The 19,489-nt window shown below is 33.2% G+C and overlaps 3 protein-coding genes across 7 annotated transcripts; 1 reads left to right on the top strand and 2 right to left on the bottom strand.

Moving 5' to 3' along the window:
- Positions 1-1,195: 1,195 nt before the first annotated feature.
- On the top strand, positions 1,196-5,741 carry LOC105134055 (Cysteinyl-tRNA synthetase, class Ia family protein). 4 transcript variants are annotated; one of them, XM_011038304.1, is made up of 10 exons: positions 1,196-1,662; positions 1,759-1,822; positions 2,208-2,369; positions 2,554-2,724; positions 3,205-3,486; positions 3,612-3,737; positions 4,074-4,277; positions 4,454-4,555; positions 4,923-5,162; positions 5,660-5,741. In XM_011038304.1, the coding sequence occupies exons 1-9, from the start codon at positions 1,292-1,294 to the stop codon at positions 5,157-5,159; spliced, it is 1,719 nt and encodes a 572-aa protein (XP_011036606.1). In that variant the 5' UTR covers positions 1,196-1,291; the 3' UTR covers positions 5,160-5,162; positions 5,660-5,741. The 4 variants fall into 4 exon arrangements, with proteins under 4 accessions (XP_011036606.1, XP_011036605.1, XP_011036608.1 ...); XM_011038303.1 differs by lacking the exon at positions 5,660-5,741 and having other exon boundaries at positions 4,923-5,486; XM_011038306.1 differs by lacking the exon at positions 5,660-5,741 and having other exon boundaries at positions 1,571-1,662; positions 1,755-1,822; positions 2,175-2,369; positions 4,923-5,486.
- On the bottom strand, positions 5,563-9,524 carry LOC105134054 (heparanase-like protein 3). 2 transcript variants are annotated; one of them, XM_011038302.1, is made up of 10 exons: positions 8,843-9,523; positions 8,559-8,726; positions 7,749-7,785; positions 7,500-7,677; positions 7,223-7,371; positions 6,836-7,066; positions 6,499-6,688; positions 6,275-6,400; positions 6,096-6,195; positions 5,563-6,014 (listed from the first exon to the last, which is right to left on the bottom strand). In XM_011038302.1, exons 1-10 carry the CDS (start codon positions 8,846-8,848, stop codon positions 5,637-5,639), a joined length of 1,563 nt encoding a protein of 520 aa, XP_011036604.1. In that variant the 5' UTR covers positions 8,849-9,523; the 3' UTR covers positions 5,563-5,636. The 2 variants fall into 2 exon arrangements, with proteins under 2 accessions (XP_011036604.1, XP_011036603.1); XM_011038301.1 differs by having other exon boundaries at positions 8,559-9,524.
- A 2,598-nt stretch (positions 9,525-12,122) lies between these two features.
- Positions 12,123-14,070, bottom strand: LOC105134056 (major centromere autoantigen B-like). The gene is made up of 3 exons (XM_011038308.1): positions 13,705-14,070; positions 12,779-12,837; positions 12,123-12,696 (listed from the first exon to the last, which is right to left on the bottom strand). The coding sequence occupies exons 1-3, from the start codon at positions 13,825-13,827 to the stop codon at positions 12,339-12,341; spliced, it is 540 nt and encodes a 179-aa protein (XP_011036610.1). The 5' UTR covers positions 13,828-14,070; the 3' UTR covers positions 12,123-12,338.
- Between the last annotated feature and the right edge of the window lie 5,419 nt (positions 14,071-19,489).

The following is a 19,489-nucleotide window of genomic DNA, read 5'->3' on the forward strand; positions in this document are numbered from 1 at the left end:
AATTGAATTCCAGCAAACCAATGTTTATGCTGCACTCCAAAACAAGAGTTCAATAATGTTATTTTAATTATTTTCTATTTCTTCCCACTAAAATTCATCCTTTAATATATTAACACAAACACATCTTTATAAACCAACTTTTACACTTTTAAAAAACGTAATAATTACTCTTATGATGACCCGTCCCTATTTCTTGCCATAATATTTACTGGTTGATATTTTTTTTGTGAGTTTACTTACCTTGGATTATTTAGCTCCAGTTTTAAATTGCGGTCCAAACAAAGATTTATAAAAATATATATTTTATCTTAAAATAAAAAATATTATATTAATATATTTTTTAGTAAAAAATACAATAAAAAATAATTATTACCATATTTTTAAATAAATATTTTAACCTTAAAGGATAGATTATATCTCTAATATGAGATAAAAAAACATTTCATCGTTTACAATATATATAGTTTATATATATTAATTGTTTTTTAAATCTTTTTATATGGAATATCAAAATCTTATTTTTTTTAAATTTATATATATTGATTATATTTTTAGATCATTTTAACATGCTAATATTAAAAATAAAATAAAAAAATATTATTTTAATATATTTTAAAAATAATTATTAATACCATATCAAATAATACGAAGGAATGGGGAGTGCCCAAAAAATCAAAAGAAAAAGGGTTGCTGTGCCTCAAGTTAAAGTATAGAGGCTAGTTTAACTAATTTATAAAACTCGAGGGATCAAACAATGTATTTACTCTAAAATAAATAGAACATTCAAGGGCAATCTCATAAAATCCATTTAATTTTCATGAACTCGTAATCACATATTTTCTTAGTTTTCGAGTCACAAAACTACTAGATACTCAATAATCACCCGAAATTCAAGCTATTTTTATTTTTCTTAATAAAAAATCATCAAATTCTCTGAAATAATCATTTAAATGGTGTAAAACTTACTTGTCAGATCAAAACTATATAAAAACTTTTACAGCTTTTACATTTTTTTAATTTATAATATTCAATATTCAATTAGCTGACGAGAAACATTGTAATAAATTAATATCATAAATGACTTAATTAATAATTAAAAGTTTAAAACAAAGTCAAGGAAGCCATGAAATCCTCTGGAACGGAGATGATCTAATCAAGATGAAAAATAGAATGGGGACCAAATCAAACTTATCCATATAGATTGGGGATATTGTTGAGGCTTGCCCTTACGATTTGAGACAGAAGCTGAAAGAGAAGACCCATTGAAACAGAGCAACAGAGAGAGGAGCGCATGGGCAGTCTTTACAGATACTACAAACCCCTGACCTCAATCTGCTTCTCTCCACCGCCTACAAAATCTTACCTCCTCCATTCAGTCAAAATCAAGACCCATTTTTCTCCCACCAAGAAGACAAGACTACACCGTTTCTTCACCTCTCTAACATCATCATCACAGCCCTCAATCAAAACCAACGGTGGAGATGCCTCTGCTGCAAGTCAATCATCAGAATTGTGGCTATACAACACAATGAGTAGAAAAAAGGAGCTATTTAAGCCAAAAGTCGAGGGTAAAGTTGGAATGTATGTTTGTGGTGTCACTGCTTATGACTTAAGCCATATTGGTCATGCTCGTGTATATGTTACCTTTGATGTTTTATTAAGGTTTGTTCAGTTTCTTTTTTCTCTTTTTAAGCTGTAAGAATCCATGTTTAGATGGTTACTGACAAGGGTTTTTTCTGGTGGCTGGTAATTAGGCAGGTATCTAAAGCATTTGGGGTATGATGTTCATTATGTTCGAAATTTCACCGATGTTGATGATAAGGTTAGTTGGTCTCTTTACTCTTTTTTTTTGTCTTGTTAAGGTTGTAATTAAATTTGGTTTATTTCATCTACATTAAAATGATTGCATGACGTGGCAATCTGGATTGCGCTTGAGGAGCATGAATAGTAGGTTCCACAAGTAAATTACATAATTTTGATGCAGGGGAGATAAACTGGCGCCCTACATATGAATGTGAAATGATGACTAATGTAGCAGTTTGTAGTGTTTCTGTATTGAAAATGTTGTTTTGAGGATTCCTTTTGTTTTTAATGTGGTTTGGTGGATAGGGGATTTGATGTTATTTTGGTGCAAGAGTTTGGTTGCCAACTGCTTTTTGATACTGGTATGACAGGATAAGCTGAGTTGCAATTTTCGAATTCTGTAGATAATTGCTCGAGCGAATGAATTAGGAGAGGATCCTATCAGTTTGAGTAAACGGTACTGTGAAGAATTCCTTCATGATATGGTGTATCTTCATTGCCTTCCGCCTTCTTTTGAGCCACGTGTGTCAGATCACATGCCCCAAATAATTGATATGATTGAGCGGGTAATTTGTTGATCCTGCTTGAACTTGAATCTCTATGTCTTCCTATTTGATTATTAAATACAGTGCATTGCTATGAGCATGGTCTTTATGAGGTGAAATGGTCCATTCAGTATTTATTCTCTCTCGTTCATATGCTTTTCTTTGATACTTTGAATAGTGATTTATTGACATGCCATATTAGCAGATTCTTGAAAATGGATATGCCTACAGAATTGATGGGGATGTCTACTTTTCTGTTGACAAATTACCTGAATACGGGCGATTGTCTGGAAGAAAACTAGAAGATAATCGAGCTGGTGAACGAGTTGCTGTGGACTCGAGAAAGAAAAACCCTGCTGATTTTGCATTGTGGAAGGTAAGTGTCTGTAAGACACTGATAATGATGAGTACTTGATGTGAGACATGAAATTATCTGAGATGGTTATATTTGCTGATGCTGCTGTGCTATTGAATCCCCTCACCTCTTACCATATGTTTTTTTCTTTTGAGCCTGGCTGCGGTACTGTCTAATTGTAGTACTGTGTTGTTCTTGATTCCAGCCACGTACATGGAAACACAGAGTAGAAGAGTGCTTGTTTCTGATGTTAAAGTGTTGGGCTGGGTTTCCAAATCCTGCACAACAAAAAAAAAACCATGGTAAAATCTAGTTGACATAGGTGTGTAAATCAAAGGTGGTTAGCATCGTGATGTAAAAGCACACATCTAGATACTGGACCTGTTTCATTGTATATCTAATTTCCCGCAAAAGTTCAACTCTGTATGTGGCACATCTTGGAACTCAACCTGTCTATTCATATTGGCTAATTCATTGTGTTGTTACACTTTTTTTTGGCAGTCTGCAAAGGAGGGTGAGCCCTTTTGGGATAGTCCATGGGGTCCTGGAAGACCTGGGTGGCATATCGAGTGCAGTGCCATGAGTGCTGCTTATCTTGGTCACTCGTTTGACATCCATGGTGGTGGAATGGACCTTGTGTTTCCCCATCATGAAAATGAAATTGCTCAGAGCTGTGCTGCATGCAGAGATAGTAATATAAGCTACTGGGTACACAATGGTTTTGTCACTATTGACTCAGAGAAAATGTCCAAATCATTAGGAAACTTCTTCACAATTAGGCAGGTAAAGGATTCCATATTGGATGATATTTTGTGTTATTGTAGTTTATGAATCTACCGCCTGTTCTCTAGTACTGGAACTATCATCCATGTTTACATGATTCTTAATGGCATTTTTTCTTTATCCAGGTTATAGATCTTTACCATCCATTAGCTTTGAGACTTTTCCTGTTGGGGACCCACTATAGATCCCCAGTCAACTACTCTGATGTGCAGCTTGAAAGCGCTTCAGAACGTATATTTTACATCTATCAGGTACCGCAATAAGCAAACACCCCCCCATAACCAGTCAGACCTTGTGGTGGCATTTGTTTGCTCTGGTTTCATGTGCAATCTTGTTATTATATATATATCTTTGCTCCTATGATAGAAAGATGCTACAATCTGGAGACAGAATACTTTCAGTTCTTTAATAAATGGCAAGCATATAAATTTTTCCATCAACTTTTGGTTTCTACTGCTTAATATATGTGCTCATGGTTTTACATTCTAGACAAAAAAGGAGAAGTTTTTAACCTAGAAGTCTTTTGTATTTTATTTCATTGAAGAAATATTTTCAGTCTTTTATTTCATGTGATTATTTGGTTGCAGACGTTACATGATTGTGAAAATATTCTCAGCCAGCATCGTGTGGCATTTGAGAAGGATGCCATCCCACCTGACACTATAAATGACATCAATAAGTTTCACGATACATTTGTCACCTCGATGTCAGATGATCTTCACACTCCTGTCCTCTTGTCTGCACTATCTGATCCATTAAAAACCATTAATGATATGCTACACACTCGAAAGGTAATGAGATTCAGACAAATGTTTATTTTTATGGATGTTAGTTACTTTGGTTGTACATAGGTGTGTTAGCTGTAGATAGCTTTAGTGGGTGGTATGAGTTTTTTAGGGTTTAAATTTGGTTATCTCTCTCCCTCTAACCTCTGTGCTGTTTATTATTGAATGAATGATCCATTCAGGGAAAGAAACAAACAAAGCGAATAGAGTCAATTGCTGCTCTGGAAAAGATGGTCAGAAATGCTCTTATGGTCTTAGGGTTGATGCCCCAAACTTACAATGAGGTAGCTTACTGTTAGAACATCACTAATGCATTACCGATTTAGATATGCAGACTACAATACCCTTTCCCCTCTCCCAATTATAACACAGATAAGATCCATGTCATTCTCAAATTGCTGCACCAACATGCATTTATTTTCCTCCAATATTGTTTTTCATCTGTTCTCCTGTTACTCCCAGAAAGCTTTTTGATTGCTTGCCTGCCCTTTTATGCAATTATCGCCATCAGTTTTTCTTTTAGCTGTTTAGTGTCTCTCAGAGTGAATCTTAGTTTTGTGTGTGCTGATAAAAGCTCTTTGTTTTTTTTTTTTTTTTTTTTTAATCTTTCCCCTTCTAGCTATGATTTACTAAACCGTTTTCCTGCTGCAGGCTCTGCAGCAATTGAGGGAAAAGGCACTGAGGCGTGCAAAGCTGACAGAAGATCAAATATTGCAAAAAATCGAGGAGAGAACTGTAGCAAGAAAGGACAAAGACTACGAAAAATCGGATGCTATTAGGAAGGATTTAGCTGCTTTGGGCATTGCTCTTATGGATAGTCCAGATGGCACAAGTTGGAGACCAGCCATCCCGCTTGCTTTGCAAGAGCAGCAAGTTGCTTCGACTTGAATGGCTCGTGGAATTTCATTCTCTTGTCTTTTCTGCCTTGATAGTTTCCAAGAATTAGTTTTTTTCTTGTTTTCCCTGTCTACCAACATCAGGAAATTTGTTTTGGATATTGGAACGAGGGATAAAGCCCTATGACATGGCTATTCTGTGCTATAATGTGGGCATGGACAAAAGATTGACTAGAAATTTCAGTCCATGAAGCAAAAATTTTGGCAACCATACGTGTAATATAAATTCTTGAAAACAGTTATAGTCTTGTAGAATCGTGGCTGAATGAGGCGAGTTTCGTCGATGAAGTCTGTGTCTGTCACTAATGGCCCTGGTACATATGCTTGCTCATGTATTAACAAGATTATGCATATTTTATTTTTTTAAATTCCATGTTAGTTGCATTTTCACATCATAGAGCTCAAAACTTTTTGCTCCAATATATTGAATCTTATTACTATACATGAAAAAAGAACAAGTGATCAATTTTCAATCTACATACTCACAAGCAGGAACAGTGGAGTTAGCAAGGTGAGCAAATACAATAGAGAAAGGGGCACCAGTTATTGGATCGGACTGGCTGGTTTCAATCGGTTCCAAAGGAGGGACGCTCCCAGATGAATTTACAGAAAGTATGTTTCCATTTAGGAGCACTGTTTGACAGTGTAAATCACCATTCAGGGCTGTTAAATGATATTCCTCTCTTGTACTGACATCGATATTTGAACCCCTAGACATCCCAGAAAACGTTGTTTGATTTTGTTGTTGCGTTACCAAAGTTCCATTGCTGGTAACATTTTCATTTGCAACATGGACTTTAACAGTAGTGTTTCCATCGAGGTTGATCAACAGCAATGTAATTCCTTTCTGTAATGGCAAGAACAGATTGCGTTAGCCAAGCAGATACATGAAATTCCGTTACAAATCAAGTTTTACGAATCTTCTTACCGATGCTTTTGCACAGTGAGCATATGCGCGTATGTTGTTGGTCCCAGAGAAAGTTGTTGACAGAACATTTCTTCCCATCAAACGGTGCCACAGAAGAGCACTGATGGATTGAAGTAACAATATTAACAATAATATTAACAGAAAAATCATTTAGTTTACTTCTTGGGTTCAAAATTTACCTGTAATAATCAGGATTGGGGACAAAGGTGCCAGTGTTAAGAAGGCCATAATTTCCACCAATCAATGTCTGTCTACAATATGTTTTTGTGTCATATGACGATGCCATGCCTAGCTGGTCCAAGTACCTGTTGGTAAATGGAAAACCAGTACAATCAATGTCCACGCTTTCAAGTCCAAACAAAGAAAACCATATAAAATACAGCAAATGTGTGAACTAGCTTACCAGAAACTAAACACAAATGCATTTGTGACAAGATTATGGCCACTGTTGTAAGCACCTCCTGCCTCACCAACCCAAGCAACAGCTGGAGTCCCTGAAGTCTTCAAAATCCCTCGAAGACTTCTGAATGGTTGGGAACCTCCGTTGAGGTATGATGGATTCAATATCTTATCAATTAGGTGATCATCAACACCTACACGCAAGAAACAAGTAAAAAACATGCTTCTCCAGTAAGCACAGTATGGGGGCTGGAAGGAACAGAATAGTTCTGAAGCCGAAAAATATTTGAACTAGATTGCTGAAACACCAGAATATTTCTCTAGATTGCTGGTTTATTTACCTGGACCAAGGTTATAAATGTGATGGGTGACTACTTGAAGAGATCTAGGTGTTTTGTTTATAAATTGTGTGAACCAGTTTGCATCAAAGAACCCTCCTGGTGCTAGGACTAGTGGCTTAACTTCAAAACCTGCATAAATAGTTTGCACTATCATCTGCAGATTGTTTATGTCAGATGCATATTGATCTGCTGCGATTCTTGTTCCAACTCCACGCTCACTTACTTCATTTCCTGAAAATTACGAAGAGTTTCATGTAAGAAAAAAAGTTACTTCCATTACTAATGCCACCGGAAGCAACAGCAGACATTTACAAGAAGTTAAGAACTACTGTTAAGAGTTAAATTTAGGATATTTCAAGTTGCTAAAAGGAAACATATAGTTCTTACCAAGCTCCCAACCGTGAATGGTGTACCCCTTGTTAACAGAATATCGCATCAGAAATTCAGCATCACTTGAATTCCAAGCACCTACAGCAGAACCATCTGCCGCTATTGTCCTGCCACTCAACGCATTTAACCCGAAAAGAACAACAGCCCTGTATTTCAAAATCAAAATATAACACTTCAATAGTGATTCATCATATTAATCCAACTATTGTGGAAACTAAGAACAAAAACTAAACACATTTTTAACTAATTTCATGAGAAGACTTAAGCTAGTTACCCGGCTTGTTTGAAGAAGTTGTTCAATTCATCCCACCGAGACATTGGCAAGCAACCTTGGGAAAAACCGAACATTTCTGAACTACTTTTGACAAATGTCGGACAAGGTTCACCTAGTCTTTCATACGTGACTTTATCTTGTAAAGTGCCCCCCAGTCTGATTTTCAGAGGAGCAAAGGCTGCAACTCAATCAAGACTATGTTATAACTTATCCATGAATTATGAGTAAAACTTGGTAAAAGAGTCTCACCTTTGATTGCATTCAACAATATTGGGTTGGTAAGATCCTGAAAAAAATTGGAAAAAGAAAGAAAGAGAAGCAAAAAGAAATATATTAAGTCCATATCTGATGATCTTACTTGAAAAAAAGAAACAAAGAAAGTAAAAGAGACAAGGAAAATAATACTCACGCACAGAGAGAGTCCATAGCCTACCTTACTCTGCATTAATAATTGCTTTCTTTATCACATTCTTTCATATTTTACTGTCACTATTAATATTTAGCCTCTTCTAAAACTTCTATTTGACTGGTTCTTTTTGGAAGGCTTAGAGAGTCAATTTTTTATGTAAAATAGTGGTGCTAGTGTGCTTTCCTTTCAGCTTGCCATGGCAGATTTGAGAACATGCAGCTTCCCGAAAGGTGATTGTATGTGTGAAGGATTTACAGGATAGTAATTGCCAACAAAAAAACTGAGAACTATATATTATTGATATATATACACAGTTTCACACAAGCATTCGCTTTCAATGAAGTTGTGATTGCATAGCTGCAACCACGAACCTGTCATGCAAGCTACAAGTAAAGCACAGCTAGCACAGATATGGATTACTGTGCTGGATTATGAACTTAAAGAAATGGATTTAGGAAAGAATTAATTGATGGACCATAGTTTGTCTGCTAGTTGGATTCTTAGTTATAATTGTCTGAAGGATATCTAGAAAGCAGACAAGTTGACATGGAACAGAGAACAAAGAGAATATTAGACAAAAAAAGAAAGAAAGGAAATGTAAAAAAACTCAAGCTATGCTGCAATTCTCACAAACTACTTGACAAGCTTACCAGGTTAAGAAAAGAAGCTTTGCCCCAGCTACAAGTTCCATAGTCACATTTATCAGGAGGCCACCAGTCCAAAGTAGCACAAATAAAATCATGGTCTGTTCTCCCAATTGGAGCTGTTCCATTGATAAAAACAGTGCCTTGAACAATATTTCTAGGCCCTCCTGTTCTCTGTGAAGCCACAGATTTTGAGCTTTTACTCAGCCAGTAGAAACAAGCACAGAAAACGCAAACAGTGAACAAAGTGCCCATCTGATAAAAATAATGCCTTGTGTTTGTCTCTTTACCAGCATTTAAGGTCGCCATGCAAGTGTAAGAATTACGAGATACAAAAGGACACTATCGCTGTTTTAACAGAACAGTATCTGACAAATCAGATCAGGTTAGGCCAAATGAAACTATCGAACCAGATAAAATATTTGCAAGTTTTGGCTTGGAAACTAAAGCAGGAATAAACCTCCACCAAACCATTTCATTATAGCGAGAAAAAGGTAAGGTCCCAACAAAACCTTCACCTTTTTTTTTATAGAGATCAGACACTGGCTGCCTTCCCCACCAAGGTCAACCATGGACATCTATACTATATATGGTTTTTGAATACAAGGAGGATACATCAACAATTAGACTAGTGCATCCACGAGAAATTTATAGAAGATTGGTTGTTTAAGGTGTCCCCTTTGACCAATATTGTTTGTGATCATACACATTATCATTTTTCACAGGGAAAAAAATGATAAAATATTTGGCTAAAGCAATTGCACTTCAGTTAATGGAGTTTTCCTTCGGCCTGCTGGGTGGGTACTGGGTATGGAATACCAGTCAAAAGGCTTCTTTTTTTCTTTTTCTTTTTAATCTCGTGTTTGGTTACAGATATTGGCATGCCAAAAAGAATATCAAAACATGCCCTCTCATTTCTCATCATCCAAACACATGATGCAGTTGACTCGGAGGTCAAGAGACCTCACCATATATTGACTCCAAGCCAAAAAAAAAAAAAGAAAAAAAAGAAGAGAAAAGAATACCCAATAAGTAAATTAGAAGGTAGGCAGGGATTTCTAGGAACACACAGGGAAGGGTGGATGTGGAGCATATAATGAAGTGTGGATTACGTTTTGCCTTATCTTTAAAAGTCTTCCATTCTCTAGATAATAGCTACCCATTTAACTTGTGGAATATCTTTAAGCTCTTATGTTTATATTTAAAATAAATATTTCTATTTTATTCATTATCATCAATTAATAAATTTAGATATCTATCCTTTTCGAATATCCATTTAGACATGATACTATTTAATTATCATTTAATATAAAATAAAATAGTAATACATATGTTAAATTACTAAATTTTAAATGTTATATGTAAATATTACTATATATATAATACTGATTTTATATTTTGGATCATGTTTTGGGAGGGGTTTAACAATATTCATACATAATCTATTATTTAGATTATAATATAACCTATAAATATTTAACTCAAAATAATACTTTATATTTTCTTAATCTATTCAGATGATTATCTATTACTTTCAAATTAAATTACTATCCCTAATTTTAATTTTGGCATTTAACAAACATCTTATGCTAATTTATTTAGAAGCTATTGGTAAATACGAAGAAAAAACTTCAAAATTACTCATAAGTAGTAGATTAGTAGGAAACATCATTCACTCCCACGTCAAATCTAAAACTCAGTTACTCACAATCTTATTGAAGTTTTTACTTATTATTAATCACTTTTTTTTTTTAGAGTGAAGATGATGGCAATATATTTTTTCTCTTGATTGCTTCTATATATATTTTTTAAAGTGAAGTATTAATTTAATGTTTTTTTTATAGGCAGCTTTTGGGAATAAATTCCAAACAACGTTTGATAAAACATTAAATTTATTTTTATTTAAATTAATATATTTTATGTATTTTTATCGTTTTAAAATGTAGTTGTTAGAAATAATTTTTTATTTTTATAGTTTTATTTAAGAAATTTGTTTTGTAGTTTTTGTAATTGATGGATGAATTGTTTTTTGAAAAGCTATTTAGCATGTAATCATTACATTTCTGCTGATCAATTTTTTTTTTTTATAAATAAATCAGGTTGAGTGCTCAATAAATACCACTCGAGTAGAGAAGGTTCTCCAATCGAAGATGGAGGAGGGCAAGAGAATATCTCATCTACCTATCACCGTTCATAATATTCTCTCGACTACTTGTACTGCTTTTGACTAATCCACTATGAGAATGTTGGAGTCTTGAAAGCTTGGCTCGTTTAGTAGCTTTAAATCTATATAGAGGTTGCGAAAAAGAATTCCTTTATGGATAAATTAAACAAGACATGGATGATTTATATAAAATTAGATCATAAACTTAATTTCGGTGAGAAAATTCATATGAATTACATAAAATTAGAGGGGGGGAAAACACAAAAAAGACAAAAATGTATTTGGTTAAAAAAATAAAGGTGAAAATATAAAATAAATATGTATCTAGAATAATTTAAAAGTAAATCCTTATATTTTTAAAATAAAATTTCTTACTATCTTCGTCTTTTCAATTCCAAAAATAATAATTAAATTCTACCTAGAAGTATCAAGTAATCGTTTTATTTTTGAGGTTGCAATATAATTCAATGATGCCTTTTACTTTCAAAATCTGCATATAATTTCAGCAAGAGTTTGTCGATGTGAGTATAGTAAAGATTACTTTTTAAAATATTTTTCATTTAATCATGCTTAATGTTCTCTGTACAAGGCTAATTAACCGGTGGTCAAGGAAGCAATTTGGTTGTGTATTTTGTTAAATTTACGTTGACAATGATTTGTCTAGTTGTTGCAGGGGTTTGAACCTTAACCTTGATCCCAAATTCATCGAGGTTTAAAGAGGTTATGATAAAAAATTTCTTCCTAGAATCATGTGATGATAATCTTAGCCTCGTCTATTTTCTCTTCTTGTTAAGATGAAAAGGCTCAAATCCAAGTCCTATAATCGACCACGAAATTTTCCAGTCTAAAACAGAAGTTCTAGTGCAAAACAAGCTGCAATGGAAAGTAACGATCTTAAATGACTGTATATGCACTCGATTCCAAATCAAACTGGCCTGTGACGGATTCCAAGCTGTTGAAGATATTGCCTCTTCCATCTTGTCAGTAGGGGATGATGGATATCGCATTAACCATGAGCAGCCACTGCACAGAATATCCTTTTTCATGCCGATTTACTCTGAAATCGCATGTTCGTGAGGACTGGGTTTCAGAGCTTGGAGGCCTGTGGCAGTGTAGTGAGGTATGCGATGTATTTAGTTCTTGCTCAAGGAATGCTATTTCAACCATTTGTGTTTGCTGTCAATGCAATCGCGTCTTTGATTATTTTAGATTCTTGATCTGGCATGCTTGAATGGGCGTTCATTGATTAAAATGTTCTAAACTTCTAATAAGTTGATGATAGAAGCATTGCAATGAAGAATAATTGAACAGAGCACGGTAAATCCGGCTACAATTGTAGCTGAGGGCGATTCTGAAGCACTTGCAGCTTGCAGGATCCCAAGATTCTACTCTTGAGCGTGGGTGAATCACAGTATAACAGGGAAATATGCAATAGTAAAAGCAACAGAATTCTTAAACATTAGAAATACCAATATGTGCCCGCACACTTGCCACAATCTTTTAGACCAGGATGCAGATAAGACACTCAATCCTCCCAGCTTACGCTCCCTGCTAACCCAAACTCCTAATCTAATAAGAGAAAAAATACAAAATAAGAAAAAAAGAGGAAAATGATTTTGGCCTCATTTCCTCTTCTTAGATGGTGGCTGGGGAATATCTTCCTCATCCTCCTCTTCATCGTCGTCTTCATCCTCCTCGTCATCATCGTCGTCTTCATCTTCCTCATCATCATCGTCTTCCTCATCATCATCATCATCACTACCACCATCACCATTGGCTTCAGGCTCATCCTCTGGATCCTCCGGATCCTCCGGATCCTCACCATTCTCTCCTTTGTCAGGCACATCCTCATCATCGCCTTCTTCATCATCATCCTGATCATCTTGGCCATCCTCATCGTCTTCATCATCCTCGGTATCACTCGCATCTTGATTATCAGGATCAGGTTTCTTCCTTACGTGAAGCCCAGTAAATGGAAACCTGCAGCTCAAAGAAAGTTATTAACTTATCCAATACTACAGTACATAAACAACAACCGGGACAAATAGATCAGATCACAAACCCTTGACTTGTGCCTGACTCTTCTGGGAAGTCACTGGATCTGTTAGGCAAAGAACCTATCTGGTAACAAAAGAGAGCCAAATTTCTGCTCAATTAAGAGACCAGTTGGAAGAAACAAATTGTCTCCCACGAGCACCGCGAGAAAATTCAATGGAACCCAAGCATTTCTCATGCAGCACATACTATTTTAAACAAACAAATCCGCCAAGCCATGAATGAGGAAGGTTGAATTCATTTCAATGATAACTGTTATGCACAAAAGAGAGTAGCATTCTCAAAATGTGTATGTGAATCACTCTAGCCATCAATCTCCTTAAGTTAGATCATTTACTTTCAAAGGGCTTCTGCTCTAATTCTATTCCTATACATATCATGCTTGCCAGTTTAACAAAGTTGTGGTTTACTTTTCTGAAGGGGAAAAAGAAAAATCCATGTCAAAATTTATTTAACCAACGCCCTACAAGGAAAAACAGCAAGCAAGCCATATGCACAGAGGAAGAGCAAAAGGGGCACCAATCAGACAAATACCATGAAAGCAAAAAAAACAAAGAACAAAAACTCACTCCAAACCCTCGCAAAAATAGCACCTCTAAAGTAACATAACACAAACCCCACAGCCAAAAAATAAAATAAAATAAACTCCTTTAAACACAACAAACAAAACCCACATCATAATTAACCCAATTTTACTATAAAAAAACTAGACAAACAAGAATACACGCACACACAAACACAGAACAAAAATAGTAAAACCCTAATTTTCTCATAAAAAAAATAAATACTGTACAAAACAGATCCACAAATTCAAAGTATTGTCCTTGCTCATAATTAACATCATAAACATGTACAAAACCAAAGAAAGCTTCATGCTTTTGAAAAGCTTAAGCTGTAATGCTTAAATTATGCAAAGTAACAGAGACATTGTACCATGAAAAGTGACAAAGCAAGTGCCTTCCAAGCAGCAATGGCTGTTTCAAGTACCACGGCTTCAATGAGAGAAGAGAGGAAGCCCTCCAAAACGACAGCGTTTGAGCAAACAAGACCCTCCATTTTCTGCCAAAAAAACACAAAAATATAAAGTAAAAGAAACCCAATTGAGAGAATGTGTTTTTTTTGAGAGATTGAAAAAAGGAGAGAGAATTAGGGTTTTGAAATGGGGTTTAAGTCAGGGTTTTGAAGGATGGATTTACTATAGCCGTGGAGATTTTCTGGAGCGTGTTGGATAAGGATTGTTTGACTGTTTGGTAATGTCGTAAAAATGAAAGAGAAACAGAACCGTTGACTTTGCTGGATCTAGGGCGTGTGTCAGATGACAATCTAGGCTGTTTTATTTTCTAATTTTTTCGTGGTCAGGATTAAAACGCCTAAAGGGCCCAAAGAAAAATATTAGTTTCTTTTTTAAAAAACAAACTATAGAGAATTTTTTTTTGTTTGTCGTCGTCGTCGTCTTACATTAATTTTTGGAAAGGGTTACTCTGTGAATTATTAATTTTATTACATATTTTAGTACAAGTTTTATCTGTAGATGAATTATTCTTTATTTTTATTATAATTATGAAATACATTATCCTCACATGATGAAAATTTATTAAAATATTAATTTTAAATTGTTAAACTTCAAATTAATTCAAATAAAAAATACATTAATTGAAGCTTTCAGAGTTTTAATACAACATTATATTTTTTTAATAAATATTTTATTGATAGATAATATTTAGAAGAAGAAAAAATCTTTAACTAGAAAAGAAATGTAGTATGGCTAAAACTATTTTGAAGATATTGATTTTGGTGTTAGGTAAAAAGACAAAAAATAAAATATCATAATCACAAAACAAGAGTTTCTATTAGTTATATTTATAAATATAAATGTAATGCTAAAATTTAATATTATTATTTGTAAAAAATCTAATTATCATCACTTATGAAAAATATAATTTGTAATATTTTTTTCAATCTAAATAATAATAATAAAAATCCTTGAGTAGGATAAACAAACTATAAAGGGAATAGCACCATCATATAAAGTGATACTATTTACCAATTATAAAAAAAAAAGGTGAAAAGATTTAAAAAATTTAGAATTTATTTTTTATAAACTTTATTAGTATTGAAAGGAATTATCTACTAAAAGATTCATAGAATTTTTATCTAATTTCTATCTAATAAATTTTCAAATATATATACACTTCAGCGAGCTATGTAGTTAATGTGTATTTTTATTTTGTAAAAACTAATGTTTAGATGTCATAAACATGTTAAAAAATATTAGGTCTAAATCGCTTTCAAAAGGTATTGGATCTGGCTTGGCAGCAGACCCAAGGCTATTGGGTTCAACTCGCAGCCAAACCTAAATGTGTTTAATTTTATTTTTTTGCCTTTTCAGATTTTTTTAATTTTTTTCATATGATAAAAGGAAAATAAATTGATGATTTTTTTTATATTATATAAAAGTTAGGTGATGATAATTTTTTGTCATTTAATGTTGGGTTGAATTTCTTAGCGTTAAGTTCTGCTGATCAGCCGAACCTAATAGTGTTGAGTCTAGCCTTTAGCAGTGTCGTAACTCAATTCTAGATTATTCCCTAAAAATTAATTTTTTTTCAAAATAAAAATAAAAAATAAAATAAAGACTGACAATGTGAAGGAAGCAGATCAAAGAGGGCTACAAAAATAGAAAAAAATAAAATTACAATTTTTGAGTAAATTCAAGACCTAATTGTACCCTATTATGCCTAAAAATGAAGAAAAATGCAAATTCAAGGTCAAATTGAATTATTATTGGATGAATTTGCATAAAAATTGAGTCCAGTGACATAATTAAATTTTTAATAAGCTAATTTGATTTAATCATAGGCCAAATTAAATTTTAATTATGTTTAAGAATTAATTTGGGTCCAATTGAAGGATTTAATTAAGTGCAAGGACTTAATTATACTTTAAATGGGTCAAATTAATTTTATTTTGGGTTTAATTGGTGAAAAATTAAGTTTGGGAGCCTAATTTTGGCTTAATTGAGAATATTAGAATTTTAAGAGACCGAATTTAATTTTTACCAAGTTAATTTATTGAAATTAGAGGTTTAATTGCATTAAATAAAAAAAATAGGATTAATTAGGTTTCAATTGAAAGTAATTGAAAGATGAAGGACTAAAATAAACTTTGTCAAAATCAAGACTTAACACTGTTTATTATCTTATTTTTTTCTTTTCTGAAAAGCTGATCCAGTTACTTATTTTGCAGCTGCATTTAATGTACCTAACATCCACCAAATTTGACAAATCTTATACGAAAATGACCCTCTGCACTTTATCTACAACCCCATATGATTAGTTCAGGTTAAATGATAATAAATCATCTCTGGTGACAGCCTAAATATACCAACTCAATCATCTTTTGTTTGCAGATTTACAACTCATGATACCTACTTTTGAGCTAACGGTTGGGATCCTTTCTAACTAAATTAAAGGCTAAAATCTTTTCCCAGTGTAGAAAAGATTGTCCTCTTCCACCATCTATAAATAAAGGTGGATTTAATGGCCTGAGGGAGGAGAAATTCGGGTCTAAAGCCAACCAAAAAACTAGATTTTTTTGGTTTTTGCATATTTTTTTTCTTTCTTTCTCTCTCCACCGTGGCTTTCTACCACCACCACCCTTATCACCAGTCTTCCCACCATTAATTCCACCTCAAAAACCTTTCTCCTGCACCAACAGACGTTTTATCAGTGGTAAAGTAGACACCATATCTCTCTCCTCCTTCTCCTCGCTGCAGATTTTATTCTTCTGCTTCTTCTTCTTTCTTTCTCCATCGTCAACATCTCTTCCTCCAACTTGTCTGTGGATTTCCTCTGCCTTGAGCAACCAACACCACCACGTGTTGCCAAGACCACCAGCCAACCACCACTACGTCTGCAATAAGCCACTGTGAACGTCTTTCTCTTCTCTGCAGATTTCTTCTTCTTTTTTCTTTTCCAACTGCAGCCACTCCAGCCAACTTAGGTAGCCAACTCCACCGTCATTTTCACCGTCGGCTTCAAGTAGTCCTCCCAGCCATCACCGCCATGCCAGGTGGTTCGCCTCCCTCGGTTCGCCTTCGTTTCTCCATTCCATTGTTTTGAAGAGTGGAATGTGAATTATAATTCACGTTCACAATTCCAATGGACAATAATAATAATAATAATCAAAAAAATAAAAAATAAAAAAATCCTTTAAAAAAATTATGATTTTTAAAAATATTCTTCTAATAATTTTTTGTAATATTGGGTTATATATTTACACTGTAAAATACAAATCCAATATTAAAATACCCAGTTTTCTCTAAAATATTTAAAAAAAATAAAAAATTTCAAAACATTTTCAATATATATATATATATATATATATATATTGTTGCATACGATCAAATCCTGAAATTTTTCCATGTATATTTTTCATAAAAAACAAAAATTGCATCTATTTTTATGTCAAAAAAAATTCAAAAATAGATATTATAACTAGTTTTTGATTATCCATTAGGATTTAGCCAACATATCAAAAATCTTTTTTCAACTTTTTTTTTAAGATCCAAATGTAGACTTTAATAATTGTGGGGTGTAAAATTACATGATAAAGTGCACTCTCAGGTTTTGAAGATATAAGATGTAAATAAATGCGATGCTAAAATTCAGACTTTAGAACGGTTATGATTTAACATAATAAGATAGAAACTTCCTCATGAACAGAGATCTACCTTAAACCTTAGAAAAGACCAATGAATAAAAACCCGACTTAAAAAAAACAATTAAACAACAATACAGCTTATCTTAGGTAGGGTGCACTGGGGGTGATGCGTCTTCTCCTTGCATAACTAGTCCCTTACTCAGACTCTCGCAGACCATAGGTTTCTAATGACTATAATATTAGGTGGCGACTCCTAAACATTAATCATAATTCTATGATTAAATTTAGAAAAACTTCTCAACATATCACACCTCACACAAGAGGCATGATAAAAGCCTCCGCCATTATCAGATGATGTCATGTCTCTCGCACCCCTCAACAAGCAAGATCTAAAAACGTTGGGGTTGGCTACCCAACAAGACCCATAAGCATTTGAACTTCTTAACTATTATATTTAATGCTATTAAATATGGCTTGACAACGAAACATAAAATGCTTAATATATTTTTTATATTTTAAAAAATTATTAGTAACATGTTGGTGGAGCGCATTATGCTAGTAAAAATAAGAAGGGAGCATTCTTCCTTAACTAATTCCTTACCCTCTCTTGCCCTGCCCTCCCATCACCCAAGCCAAACAGAGTATAAGGATTTTGGTAGTCACAAAAGTATGGGGGTTTACAAAGAGGATCCTAACTGGATGATCTTGACTCTTGACATATATAAATTTTTTATATAAATTAAAAAAATCAAATTAAAAAATAATAATTCAATTTTTGAACTTTTATTTTATTAAATTATAAAATAAATTTTCTAAGTAATTGCTTGATATTGCGGTAGTAGTTATTTTTTAAAATATTCTTTATTTAAAAATACATCAAAAAAATATTTTTAACATCAACATATCATATCAATAAAAAACACAAGACAACTATTTTTAAGCAAATAAATTCAAAATTTTTAAAAACATCATTTCTCCTAAAAAAACAAACATGATTTAAACGTGTAGATTTATTTTTGTCCTAGTTCTTTCCTTCTTTTTCAAAAAAATAATTATGATATAACTATATAATAATAATAATAATAATAATAATAATAATAATTCTTTAAATTTTATTTTTTATTAGTTTATCTAACATTTAACATGTTGCTTCCTTGACTAAATAATAATAATAATAATAATAATAATAATAATAATAATAATAATAATAATAATAATTCTTTAAATTTTATTTTTTATTAGTTTATCTAACATTTAACATGTTGCTTCCTTGACTATATATAAAAATAAATTAAATATTTATATTAATGAGTCAAGGATTGGAGTTGAAGGATTGTGTCGTTTACTATTATTCCCTTCTCTCATTCCCTACATTTTTTCTTAAAAAACATATTTATCATACAAAGTTTTGGGGTCCCAACTGATAAGATAACAATTAATAACAACTGTCAATAGAGATATGTTAGCAGGATTTCTGTGATTGATCATAGTAATAAAAGGATTTTTGTAATCCTATAATTCTGTAGTTATCTGTAATATAGGCAACAATCACCCATGTAATTAATACACACTTAACCATTATGTGTGAGTTTTTTTTCTTTGATTGCATATTCCTACATGGTATTAGAGCCTAAAATGGACTCCTTCACCTCCTTTGTTTTTCCATGTCTTTTGCCCCTAGGTTTTCACCAGCCAAAATTCATTTACCCGACATCTCCATCAAGCTTGCCTCAAATAATTATCTGTTATGGAAAGCTAAAGTCATACAAATTCTAAGAAGCCACATCTTCTTAGTCATGTAACCAATGACATTTCTTGTCTTGACTCAATCGTTGCATGTACAGATGACACCTTGCAACCAAATCCAGCAACAACAAATTGGCTGCGTATTGATCAATTAATCCTTGGATGGATTACTAGCTTTTTCTCAAGTCATCAATAGTGAATCCTGTCATGATGCTTGTATTGTCTTAGAAACTCTTTATGAAAGTCACACCCGAGACCGTATATAACAAATAAAGGGAGAGTTGCAGACTTTTAACAAAGATTCTTATTC

Source organism: Populus euphratica, unplaced genomic scaffold (genome assembly GCF_000495115.2).
Source record: "Populus euphratica unplaced genomic scaffold, PopEup_1.0 scaffold40.1, whole genome shotgun sequence".
NCBI lineage: Eukaryota > Viridiplantae > Streptophyta > Magnoliopsida > Malpighiales > Salicaceae > Populus > Populus euphratica.